General features: G+C 38.3%; 1 protein-coding gene and 1 long non-coding RNA gene across 6 annotated transcripts in view; one reads left to right on the top strand and one right to left on the bottom strand.

Annotated features, from left to right (window-relative positions):
* Positions 1-1,254: 1,254 nt before the first annotated feature.
* USP3 (ubiquitin specific peptidase 3) overlaps positions 1,255-12,575 on the bottom strand; it is a 43,923-nt gene continuing 32,602 nt past the window's right edge. For all 5 annotated transcript variants that reach the window (XM_069797958.1, XM_009930764.2, XM_069797959.1 and 2 more), the window contains 8 exons: positions 11,798-11,911; positions 7,541-7,690; positions 5,441-5,547; positions 5,194-5,274; positions 4,103-4,221; positions 3,815-3,928; positions 3,631-3,698; positions 1,255-2,069 (listed from right to left, as the gene is read on the bottom strand). In XM_069797958.1, coding sequence (XP_069654059.1) covers positions 1,904-2,069; positions 3,631-3,698; positions 3,815-3,928; positions 4,103-4,221; positions 5,194-5,274; positions 5,441-5,547; positions 7,541-7,690; positions 11,798-11,911 — 919 coding nt within the window. In that variant the 3' untranslated portion in view covers positions 1,255-1,903. The remainder of the gene's footprint in view (positions 2,070-3,630; positions 3,699-3,814; positions 3,929-4,102; positions 4,222-5,193; positions 5,275-5,440; positions 5,548-7,540; positions 7,691-11,797; positions 11,912-12,575) is intronic.
* LOC138688008 (uncharacterized) lies at positions 2,064-11,592 on the top strand. Its single transcript, XR_011327037.1, has 2 exons — positions 2,064-2,210; positions 11,419-11,592. It is a non-coding gene; the product is annotated as an uncharacterized lncRNA (long non-coding RNA).

Genomic DNA, 12,575 nt, shown 5'->3' on the forward strand with positions numbered 1-12,575 from the left:
ATAATCACAATAGGTTTTAACTAGTGTACAGTTTACATATTCATATACCATTAGCAGTTTTATATTAAGCCAATTTCTCTCTTGCCTGGTTTAATATGCTGTGAAAAAGCTATGAAAGAGGACATTTTAGGAAACATCTGACTGTGATTTTTTTCATACTTGTCAGTGTACAGCTAGCAGGTAACCCACAGCAAGGAAAGTAGAGATACTCCATGTGCACCAGGTTGAGCTATGGTACAATCTGTAGGGAAATTTTTACTATGTGCTATATGATGTCTTTCAGAAGCATTAACTAAAAAAGGGTAATCACATTTTACTTGAGTTCTTATATGTTTTCAGATGACTTATACTGTTATCACAACTACAAGGTGCTGTTTGATTGTGTGACTCCTCTACATTAAGTAAATTCTACTCTCCCTACCATGCTTTTAAGATTTTAGGAGTGTCCAGTTCCTTGCTAGGCACACAGGGGCTAGCTAGACAGGATGGGCTAGGGGAAGAGAAATGAAATGCAGCATTTGTCAAATTTCAGATTTTTTGGGTGCTCCTGGCTTTCCTGTCCACCTTTTTAAAATCATATTAGCTGACTTCCACTCTCCAGAACAGCAGTACAGCTAAAATGCGATTACTTTTTTTTAAACATAAGTCTTTCTCCATTACATAGCCAAGTTTTAGAAATTGTATCATGCCACCACTGTTCATCAAGAGACTGTAAATAAAGATCCCGCATTGGGCCAATGCATAAATATTACAGCTACCCGAGTCTGCTCCAGTCAACAAGCAGTCTTGGCTCATCATCTCCCATCAGGCAGGCTGTGCTGTGAAACCGAGCATCTTCCCTTTAGTTTGCATTTAAACTGATAAAACAATTGTCATAAGCAAAGGATCTGGAACACCATCCGCTTCCTTTCAGTTTTAAGTGAACTGCAGGCATTTAGTGGACAGGAGCTATATATTTAGACCTAAGACTGTTCTCACAAACCCCAAACTTTGGGACTGTACTCCCAATTCCCACCAGGAAGGAGGGTTGGGGTCCCATTGCCAGGAAGTCTCCAAGCAAGTAAGTGTTCACAATCAAATTTCAGGATGACAGTCTAAACCAGGAGATGTCTAAAGCAATTCTGGTTCAATTAAAAAAAACATAAATCTCAATACAATTTAGACATGTATATATTTTAAAATAATTTTTTTAAATTTGAAGGGTTGGAAGGCAGAGTATATTTGAGGAATACTTGAATTAAACTGCAGTATTGATACAATTGAACCAAGTGTTTATTTACAATGAGTCCTGAAAGTCAGCAGCCTGAATACACACCAATATAGCAGCAATTACCGGGTCTATTTAATGATGCCACATCTCCTCTCTTCTGCAGACAAAGAATGATTGTTCAGAGGTCGCTGTTTAGTTTCTTGCACGAGGGAAAATAGTACGTGCAAACAATTCCTTGATTTAAAGAGATTAAATCCTATCTACATAACAGCTGTGAGAACAGTATGAAGTTGTATTGCTCTTCATAATCAGAAGCACATTTATCTTGCTTGTAAGGAGGACAGAAAGCTTCTCTGATGTAAATGTGCCTTTAGAAAGTGAGAACTGAAAACATTAATATAAAAAAGTCAAATAACTAAGTATTTCATGAAACTATATATATAAAAATTGAGTTATCACAACTAAAGCAGCAAATCAAAATCTGCTGAGGTTTTCTGGTATAACTAAAAAAAAAAAAGTTAGTCTGTGTCCAAGTTCAGTAAGTCAAATGCTACCATTGACACAACAAAACTAAAACCCACAAGAGGAAATTGAAAAGTGCACAATGAAATTAATAGTCTTGGATCAAGTATTTATGGAAAAATGGAAATGTTTTGTCCGGTGGACTTGATAAGTAAGAATTAAAAGGAGGTATTAAAGTTTATCTGATCCAGATTTGGCTTGCCGTTCCACGTAGAAGAGGATGTAGGCCTTGGCCTTTACCACAGTCTCCTCGTCGGTCAAAGTTACAGTACTGTCATTGAAATGGAACCAACGGCCTTCATGAGCTGCATATGCGGTGTAATGTCCAGAGCCAACGCTGTCAGCAGGGGGGAGGTGGGAAAGAAAGGACAATCAGAAGGAGACAGACCACCTCATTCTCTGATGCATTTTCTATTAGGGCTAAGAGACTTCCAGGAACCAGAGGAAGAAAGAAACTGACAGCCCTCCACAACAGTTGGTAAGATGCTTCCCTTCTTAATCTGTGGGGCTCAGAGTTCTCCAAATTAAAGTTTTATGTTAAGGAAAAGAATCACTTCCTGGGGTGAGTTGAAAGGTTTTTTGATACAAACTTACTAGCATCCCAGTTTGTGTGCAAGCAAGACTTCTTGTAACACTGTATTTCATGTTTGCCTACATACAAATCAAGTCTATTATCTGTTATTATTGAAGCATTAGCTATAATAATTTCTGCTATGCTCTATTTTCAGAAATCTTCTCCATTTAGGTCTAGAGTCATGTAGTCTAAATACAATCAAAAGCACTCACAGCAAAACTAATCCCAGGATACAAAGAAATTTTTTCAGATTCATCTTAAACAGATCCATGACTTGGAGCCATATTTCTTGAATCTGAGAACATACCAGAACTACAAACCCATCAGTTTTCATTACCCTGCCACCCCAAGATAAGGCCTGCTTTCACTTGGTTACACATTATAACATGCACTCAATGTTTCAAACCATCTAATTCCATTCTAATCATGACCAGCTGTCCATAGTTGACTTTGACGCACCAGTCAGATGTGCTGTGGTGCTACAAGGGGTGCCTTGAGTAGTCAGATGTTCCTAAGAAAGAGTCCAGACCATTCCTCTAGAGAAAGCAAAAGGAGGGGCTTTCTGGACAGAATTTTTGGTTATGTATCTTTGAATTAAATTCAGGTACCAGCAAGGTTTTGATTAATGGGGTTTAGTTTCTTTAAGAAAACACCTTTCACAGCTCATACCCATAGAGTGATTGCCTAAACAACAAGAACATGTTTCTTTCAGAATAAACAGTTGTCTTGTCCCTACTACTGTTACTCTCAACAGATCTGACCAGGGCTGGGAAAAGGAAAAAAACCACAAAAACCACACCCAGCAAATTTACTTCAATACATGAAGGCTAGCCAGCCTTGTTGCATGCCTATTAGCGTTCACTCCTGTAGGAGAGAAGGTAAATACAAGTAATTACTTTCACTGGCTAATCTTAAGTCTACAGTTGTTCCAAACATACACGCACCTTTCAAAGTGAGGAAAAAACATTTCTGCTTCATACTAAGGATTTCAAAATGATGCACTAACTTCTGGAAGGCTCCTTGATTCACTCTTTTGGTTTAGGGCTTTCCATTCCTAGAGGAACTAGACTATTTTCATTCTGTCTCACACGTCTAGTCATTGTCCCCAAAGACTGCCAGTGGGCATTCATAGGAGTAACTGTATAGATCTATCTGAAGTTAATTCAGATTAGCTTAGTTCCATGTAAGTTTATAAATTACTGCTTATTTGCAACAGTAAAAACACAGACAATTCACTAGGGACAGAAAAACCTTAATTAACTCTGCATGTACTTCAGTGGGGAGGAGGTCTCTGCCAAGAAGCAGGCTTAGTCCATGTACTCACCCTGAACCATGATGCACAACAACAGCCGCAAGGTCATACAGGCAGCTTTCTGGGCCACTGTTTTCAGGCTGTGGTTAAAAAGACAGAAAACTCTTCAATCTCAATAGCACCTACTATATAATTTGTAGTAAAGGCATAGGTCAGTTAACACATTTCTACAGAAAGTACAGGTGAGTCTTCATACCTCTAACAAGTAGCATTTCATGTCTAGGCCTCGTAAGGGAAACTCAACATAGGTATCAACCTTGTTTCTCAGATATGCTGTCCAGTGAAATCGTTTCAAGTGTAAGCATAGCACCTACAAAATTAAAAAAAATTAAAAATACATTCATTAGAGGAAGAGGTTGAACTTAGTGCTAGACATCTGCAGTTGCCTATGGGAGGGGGCTTAGGTGTTGGTCTGCTGTAAATGGTTGAATCATTATTTCCTTTGACATATTGTCACACTGTTACTTTTCATGCTTATACAAACCTTTGGTAGTTTCTGAATCCAGAATTTTTTGGTGGACTTCTGTTTCTTTTTGCATTTGTGACACATATACAGCTCTGTCTCATCAAGTTCTTCCAGGTCTGTAAAACTGCGAAGACAATCTAAAAAAAGAACAAGATACAAAAAAACAAAACACCCACACAAAGAAACCTGATTCAAGATGACATCAAGTGATTTTTGTAACATGAAATACAACAAATACAGCAATATAGAAAAGGTGTGCATATCTGCTGCAGTCATTCTAGTTGTTATATACATTTGTGCAGCAAAAAGCTGTGTAATAATGTGTTTTAATACAATAACATTTTTTAACATCCAGCATTCCCTGTTCCTGAAAACACAGCTATAAGCAGTTCAAAAGAAAAAAAGGCATTCACGAAATCGCCATCTTTCAAACAAGATTCTGTCCTGACATTCAGCACAACTATTTTCAAAAGAAATGAAATTACTTTCTAACAAAGAATATTCTGCTTTTAAAGGTGATTTGGTCTTGGGTACAAAGTGAACACAGAAAATAATGGGGTTTTGATTAATATTTCACAATCTGCAGCAAGTATATTCACAAATCTGTAAAAATTAACATTCTTTAACACAAGGTCAGTAACGGCACTACTGCCCAACTTTGCAGGGTTGTGTTTATGTTGTTCAAAAAGCAGAACACCCAAGAGCCATCCTTGCTATGCACAAGGGGTGCATGCTTCTAAGCACAGAGCCTTAAGCAAATGCCAACAGGCAACAACGCAGATGAGTGTTGGTTGGAAAGACTGGCATACATTAGAAATACTCTGACCACAAAGAAAAACCTCTGCTGGAATCCTCCTTGATATTTAGCTGACCTCCTGAAGCACTTTGCAGCCCCAGTTTATCAAGTAGTATGTCAATACACAGTGACTGGGGTAAAACCTGCATGGAAAAATTATTTTGGCACCTTCTACCACAGAATCTCATAAAATTAGACAGCATGCACACCAAGTCACACCCTAGGTGAAAGCCTGGCTCCTCTGAAGTAGATACTCTGAAGAGTATATATACTCTTAGTCCTGGTAAGGATTTCATTATCCAAGCACTCTTACCTCGTAGTGTGCACATTGGTCCACTTTCCTGATTTTTAGTACGTTTATTTCTGAACTGACTTGGAATATCTAGTGAAAGGTCTAGGAAAACAAAGATTAAAAAAAATTAGGGCTGAATAAAACAATGCCCAATCTTTTCAGGCTAAAACTCTGGTTCAGTCATGTGACATCAAAATATATCAAGTTTCAGATTTATTTTTCTGCCTTAAGAAGTCACCTGGTATTTTGAAAGCAAGAGGCACCTTACCTAGGAATGGGTCAAACTTTCTAGATTCAGTCCCACATATTAGGCAGTTGACTTCATTTTGAAGAATGCCTCCAAATATTGCTGTGACAACAGTAGACGCTCCATTTCTAGACAAACCACATCAGAGATAAAAAGTCAGTCAGAATGTCTGAGCTTAATTTTCAGTATCTCTTATATGTTTACTGCTTACAACTCACTGCTACTAGGCAGAGCGGTTTTGTCGATGTGTAACAAACAGTGACCGAGTTCAAACACCAGGCATTTCATTGACCCCAGAATTGTACAGTGCAAGTATTTAGCTGCTGAAATACTTTTGCTTTATCTTGTATCTAAAGAAATTGTGAGCCACGCATGCTCTAAGCAGATGCTGAAAATTTCAGTGTTGAAAGTATTCTGGTTGGTTGCATTTCTATAGTGGAGAGCCGATGCCCACAGGGGTACAGTATTTTAACCCTGTAATTGAGGTTGTTTCTGAAACAAAAATTCTTCCTTCTTAGGTGGGTTGAGCATATTTTTGTTTTAATTCTACACCCTTTGTTACAAGTAATTTTGACTTCTTAAAGCATATTTCTGCACTTCACTTCCAAAGACAGCTTAAGTTGCACTAAGATGTGAGAAACAATATGCATCATCATCATTGTTCTCTATGCTTTCAGTACTCTCTTACTTAATCTCTTGAGCAGATTATGTAATGGACTTACTTCTCACAGTCCAATTAAAAAAAAAATTCTAACTTACTTATATTATTACACAACTTCTAAACTTGCTAGTTTGTGCTTGCAGATCTGACACTACAAGCCTGCAGAAACCTGTGTTCCTTATCTGCACTCCACCTATACATCTTTACAGTTAATTTGAATGCTTCTTGTTGAGCAGAAGGAAATGGCTACCCCAATAAACTGGCACTCAAGAAGAGAGCGTTTGCAGCATATTTATTACTTTACTGTAGGCATTTAAGTGTATGTGACCCTTTAATTTGCCCTTGACAGAAGGCAGCTTACTCCACCTCACCATGCATTTGAACAGCCATTCTCAAGACAAATTTACAGTAGATATGTGAACAAAGTTTAAATTCTCCTTGAGTTTTGACATTCAGAATGTTGACAAAACAAAATTGGTTTAGTTTTCAAATACACTTCAATTTTAAGAACACTTTTAAGATTCTTTTGTGGCATTTTTAAGCACCAGCAAAACAATATAAATGTGGTAAAGAGCACAGTCCGAACTCCAGGCTTTCCCTAATGAAACATCTATAAAATCCAGATCTCTCAGACCTGCTTACTATGTCCTAATCAGTATAGGAAGGGAAAACTCACTCAACTCTTACATAGGGAATCCAAGGACTTAGGGACCAAATGTGCAGGCTGAACTGACTTAACATTCCTTCCTGAAGCAAATTAAAATGTTTTCTCTCTTGTGACAGTTTCAGTCTGAGAGAAAACACACCTGGGACAGAATTCAGAAACAGTATTTTCAGAAGTACAGAAAGATAAGGGAAACACATGGAGTACTTCTATTTCAAGACACACAGTAACACGAAAAATCAAAATTACCAGGAAAAAAAAGCAACAGCTTTAGCTGTGTTGAGTGATATGCAAATATAGCAAGATCATCTGCAGGAAAATTGACTTCAAACTGTTAACTGCATTGCTCAGTCATTAATCCAGGTCTGCTGACAATTTAAACCCACAAATACTTGGCCATCTTTTTTGCTCCTGTACCATTCAGGCCATCTATCACCCAAAGACAATGAGATTGAACAGAAGAAAGAATTCTATATGCATACAGAACAGAATATACAGAGTTCTTGGTTTTTATTTCTGAAAGAGTAATGAATTAAAAATGTGTTTACAACTTTTAGCCTGTATGCTCACCCACACCTATGAAAAATGTTGATCTAAGACACTTCCTTTTGAACAGAAGCAACACATCCTACAGGATGCTATTCCTTTATGACCTGTAGCTTTGTAATTCATAACATTACAGAGGCACTAAAGAACACTTAAACAAGGAACCATGAATTTGAAATTTCAGATCCACCACACACAGACCCAACACAAAGGCATTAACGTTTTGAAGAAATTAAAAAACACTTCTTACATGCAACATTTGTTGCTTGCAGATGATAGGCTAGAATTTTCTTGCAAAATTACTGAACGTGAAACACCATTGAAGCCACCCTGGAGTTCCAGGTGTAGATGGTCCAAAAGGTAACGCATGAACTCGTGGGCATCCTGTTGCTGGTATCCCCTTAAGAGAAAAGGAAACAGCAACAAAATCACCATATATACGGGTTGCTTTAGTGCCAACACACAGAGAGCACCAGGGTCACAGGAAGGAACCTTTGCTTATTTAGTAATACTGAGCAGGTTTTACAGAGACATACATATTCTGTACCAAAAAAAAGTTTTCCAAGTAGCCTTTGGAAAGGTACAGCTATGTCTAGACAAACTAAGCAATTTTGGTCCTTTGCACATCTCTTTTCGAGGATGGAGAAACATTTAAGAATATACATTTGCTCGCATACTCAGTTAACATTGCTGCCATGTTAATTGGCCTCACCCAAACTCAGTCTGTGCTAGTAACATCCTAGGTCTCACACACATTAAAGTACACAATGGTAGCAGTGATTTCCCCTCACTTACACAAAGCATTTCTCCTTTTTCTTTGTTATTTGATTAGTTCTGCAGAATTGTTATTAATCACGTTCAGGCAGCCCACTATTCATCCCTACTTTGAAACTACTGAAATTATGGTCAATATATTGACAACCTGACAAGATTCAAAAGAAAGACCACAAAATGCATTGTTCATGTGGGATTCAGAGTTAGTATTTCTGAGTGGTTTTCATTCAGCTACTGACCCTGCTCACTTTAGTAGTTCCAGGTGTTAGCTTGCCTGTTTGTTCCCCTCCCCACCAAAGCCAGAAATTTAATCTTTGGGTTTGTTTTCCACATGCATCTTTCAGCAACAGCATGAAGTTTGAAATAATAATTAGGACGAAAGAGAGACTTCTTTCCTCTTCTAGGATGAGATCTATAGCCATGCTTAGAATTGCACACCTCCCCTACATAACCCACACACCATTTGTTGGGAGAGGGAGGTAATGGTGGGGTATCCAGAGCATCTCTTGAGCATTTGGATTTGGTAGGATACGGCTCCAGTCTCAGATGTGTCATGCTGTCAGCAGCAATGCTGCTCAGAGAGTCACCATTATTATTTCACCACTAACAAACTTAATTGAAGGGAACAGAGAAGCCATCAGGGTAAAATATGCCTTTAAAGTTATTTAAGCTAAATCACACATCAAATTTAACAAACAACTATTCATTTGCCATAAGATGAATACTGAGATGAAGTAGGAAAGCATACATAGTGAAACAGCAAAAGCTTTGTGCAACGCTGACATAATTATGCAAGTCTTTGTAGGCCTAGTTACAAAAACCCCTATATAGTAGAGTTGGCTTTCCCCTCTTCCTCTTCTCCGTTCTTTTAAGCTGCTTTATCATGCCTCCCCTGCCCCTTTTCCTGCTTGCTATCCACATAAGTAGTGGCAGTGACTGTCACATAGGAATGTCTGGGAAAGAGCAACAGAGATGGGGTTTTTTTATGCTACTGCTCAGGGGAGGGAAAATGTCCTTAAGACTCATGGCACAGTACCCAGAGTTGAAGAGAAATGAGAACAGACTCGGTGCAACAGAAGTATGCAATGTAAGGCCGATGTGCTCAGTGAAGAACATAGGTATGTCCTACAAAAGTATTGCTAGGAGGTAACAAAATAAAAATTAAATAAAGCCTTTTCATCTTGTAGAATTACAGTAATGTTTTCTTCCACACTAGCAGCTTTAAAAGAAATCACTGAGTCTGTATGTAGATCTTACAGCACCCTGAAAAACATGGGCAAAACTACCTACCTTTTACAACAGAAAAACTGGCACACAGAAACACTGCTGTGCTTCAACAGGCCAGAGTGCCGTACAGCCAAAAATAGGACTTATTCTACCAAAGTTGCAAAATAATTATACATTATTATGGAACAAAGTAGTAAAACAGAACTCAACTTCAAAGCTGCACGTTAACTGTGCACGCTATAGGATAAATTTGAAGTTGCTGAGATAACACAGGATTTGCTTAGTTTACTGAATACAGGTATCTTCAATTTAATAAACATATAAGCAATCATAATAAACAGCTGGAGATGAAATTTATAGAAAGTCTTTGCTTCAAACACCTTTTCAACATTAAATTCCTCATAAAAGATCTCTGAGGTATATGGCACACTTGCTCTGCAACAAATTCGATTAAATAACCTTTGGAATCATTCCACATTGTTGGTTGTGCTCACGTGCTTATACTTGCATACAAATATGTTAATTATAGAGGAAAGATTCTTTGGATTTGTTACAGATCTTTAGAAGAACATGATGATATGGACGATGCACTGTTTAAAATAAACTATGATCTTAAAGCCCTTCAGCAAAAAGCATAGTTTCTCTGATAGTCAGCTTGTGTAATAAAACTGATCTCCATCGACCCGAAGCAATTCGATTTGAGCCCACCTCTGACAACAAGGTAGGATATAAACAGGAACAGTTACTAGGAAAATAGAGCAATAAATTTATACAGCAATAAATCAGCAAAATACACATCTTGCAACTCAGTGTGAGGCTACAGCTATCTCTGCTGCTGTCATTCTACTGCATGCTGATTTTATCCAACAGTCAAGGAGCAGGACTTCCACAGCAGCGTTAGAGCCCAGAGGCAATCCACTTGTGCTTATAGTAACTATAAATTCCATTCTCTACTGCCTGTACGCAACAGAAGACAGAGGGCCATGGAGTGCATCAGCAGCAATTTTTTCTGTAACCTTAGCACTTGCAATCCTTGGAGGCAGGCACGACATGCCTTTAACAACTGAAATCTCTCTGGGCTAAAACAATTAAACTGCGTTTCCTCCCCCTGTCCCATCACTTTGGGCTTCATAAGCACGAGCCAAAGTGTTTGCTGTTCACGTGCTACTGGCTCTGGCTGTCTTTCACATGTATGTCCATCCACCTTCTCCCAATCTCACAAGAAGCACACAAGGTAGAACTAGAATTGTAGCATCATTAGCTTTTACAAGGTACAATTAAGCACTCAACAAATTCAGATTTTCTCCCTGGATCATGTGGGAGCAGGGATCTACTGAGCAGCTGACTCTATTCTCCATGTGATTTAATGAGTTCTCTTACCAATTAATCATGGACATGCTCCCAGCTAACTGGAAATAAAAAGGGGAAGAACCCCAACAAACAGCACTTTTAAAAGCTGTAACAGAACCCACAGTGCTGAAAATCTGCTTGAGGAACTTTAATGAACTCATTTCTCACTTAGTCTAACAAGAATTATAGTGAAGACTGTAATAGGAAAAACTGGTCAAGGACATTATGGATGATGTTCATTTGCCTATAATGTTTTGGTCGCTGCTTGCAACTACTGGTATTAAACTTCCTTGATTCTCATAAGCCAAGTGGAACATATTAGGCAGTGTGAAGAATAGAAGAAATAGATTTGGGTTACTCATTGAGCAGATGTGTTCACAGCATCTTTTCAGCACTGCTGGAGATGTAACAGATAACAGAACATCTTTACTACCTGAGAACATGGAGCAACTTACCTTCATCACAATATATCCTAACAGGTTTCAGTGCTCCTTTGAAAGAGGTTCAGGGGCCAGGACAGGGAGACCTTGGAGAGGAATGATACTTTGATTTACTTGGGTAACCTTCTTTTTCCCTTTCTTTTTATCGTCTTTTTTGTCAGTATGGGCACAAAACGCCTATTATGCACAAGATTTTTTTCTTATAGCCCTTATTTCATGTGCAGCTGGTGACTACAGTATTTTGAGAGAATCAAGGAAGTTTCAGCCAGTATGTTTGCATTTAGGCCTGCAGGTGCTGTACCTTTTTTAATCAGACTACATCACTTTCTTATTGCAGCCAAGCTTGGGTTCTGTCAACACCAAGCACTTGGCACTTGCCTACCAGTCATTATCTTGATTCTTCTGCCCTTTGGAGCACTGGCTTAAAGGTGCAACTACTACTATTTTAGTATTTGAGATATTTGTCCTCTCTGACACTGCTACACGTAGCATGTGGTAGAAGGGCGGGAGGGGGCGGGGGGGAAGGAAAAAAAAAAAAAAGCACTACCAATGAACACAAAACTGTCCATCAAAGTGAAGATCCTTTTCAAAGCATATTTGTGGGCATATGGGAAAGCTGCATAGCATGCATCCCGTGGATTCGGCAAATTTTAGGGTAGGACACCAGCAATACAAGGCTGCAATCAAGAATATTGTTCTTATTTTACAAAACTTACCTAAAATTTGGCATGATTTTCCAAACAACGTAAAATAAAGACTCTGGACTAAATGCAGTTTGGCTTCCTTGCCATAAAGCACAGAGCGTCTTTCTGAATTCTTCTACCAATGAACTGGAAAGAAAGTAAAAGCTAGTGATTAATATGGGCTTGTGTCACAACCCTTAGAAGTTTACTAGCTCAATGGTAGAAATATCAGACATTACTTTGGTTAAGATTGTCATGATTGGGTAAATATCCTTTCCAGTACTTCAAAGATTTTATGTCCAAAAACTTACCCATAACGTCAGAGGGACACAGGTTAGGAAAATTACATTTCAAATGTTGAGGAATCACCTGGAAATCCATCCGTGCTTCACCATTTTACCATAGACTTTGCTAACATTGTCCCTTTAACACTTGCTCAAACAAGCTACAGATTGTAAATTGCTTACTCTGCCTTTTTTTTTTTTTTTTTTTTTTTTGGTATGTTCACTTGCAGACACATTCCCATGACCGTATTTTAGCTGGAATTAAGTAACGTAATGTCTGGAGTACATATAACTAGCACTTCTTAACCTTACTTTAAATGCAGTTACACTCCAGTGCTTTCTGATGTATCTGACTGCTTCTCCCTGCAGCACCAGATCTATGTAAGCAAACTACAAGTGACACAAGTTTCTTTTTTTGTGCAGCCAACTATTTTTCTATGGCTCTGTTTCCCTGTGAATCATTTTTCTATGATTCTGCAACACTGAAAGCCTATAGTGGCTCTACTACCTAAGCGTTTGCTGTTTTC

The sequence above is a fragment of the Haliaeetus albicilla genome, chromosome 12 (genome assembly GCF_947461875.1).
Source record: "Haliaeetus albicilla chromosome 12, bHalAlb1.1, whole genome shotgun sequence".
Taxonomy (NCBI): domain Eukaryota; kingdom Metazoa; phylum Chordata; class Aves; order Accipitriformes; family Accipitridae; genus Haliaeetus; species Haliaeetus albicilla.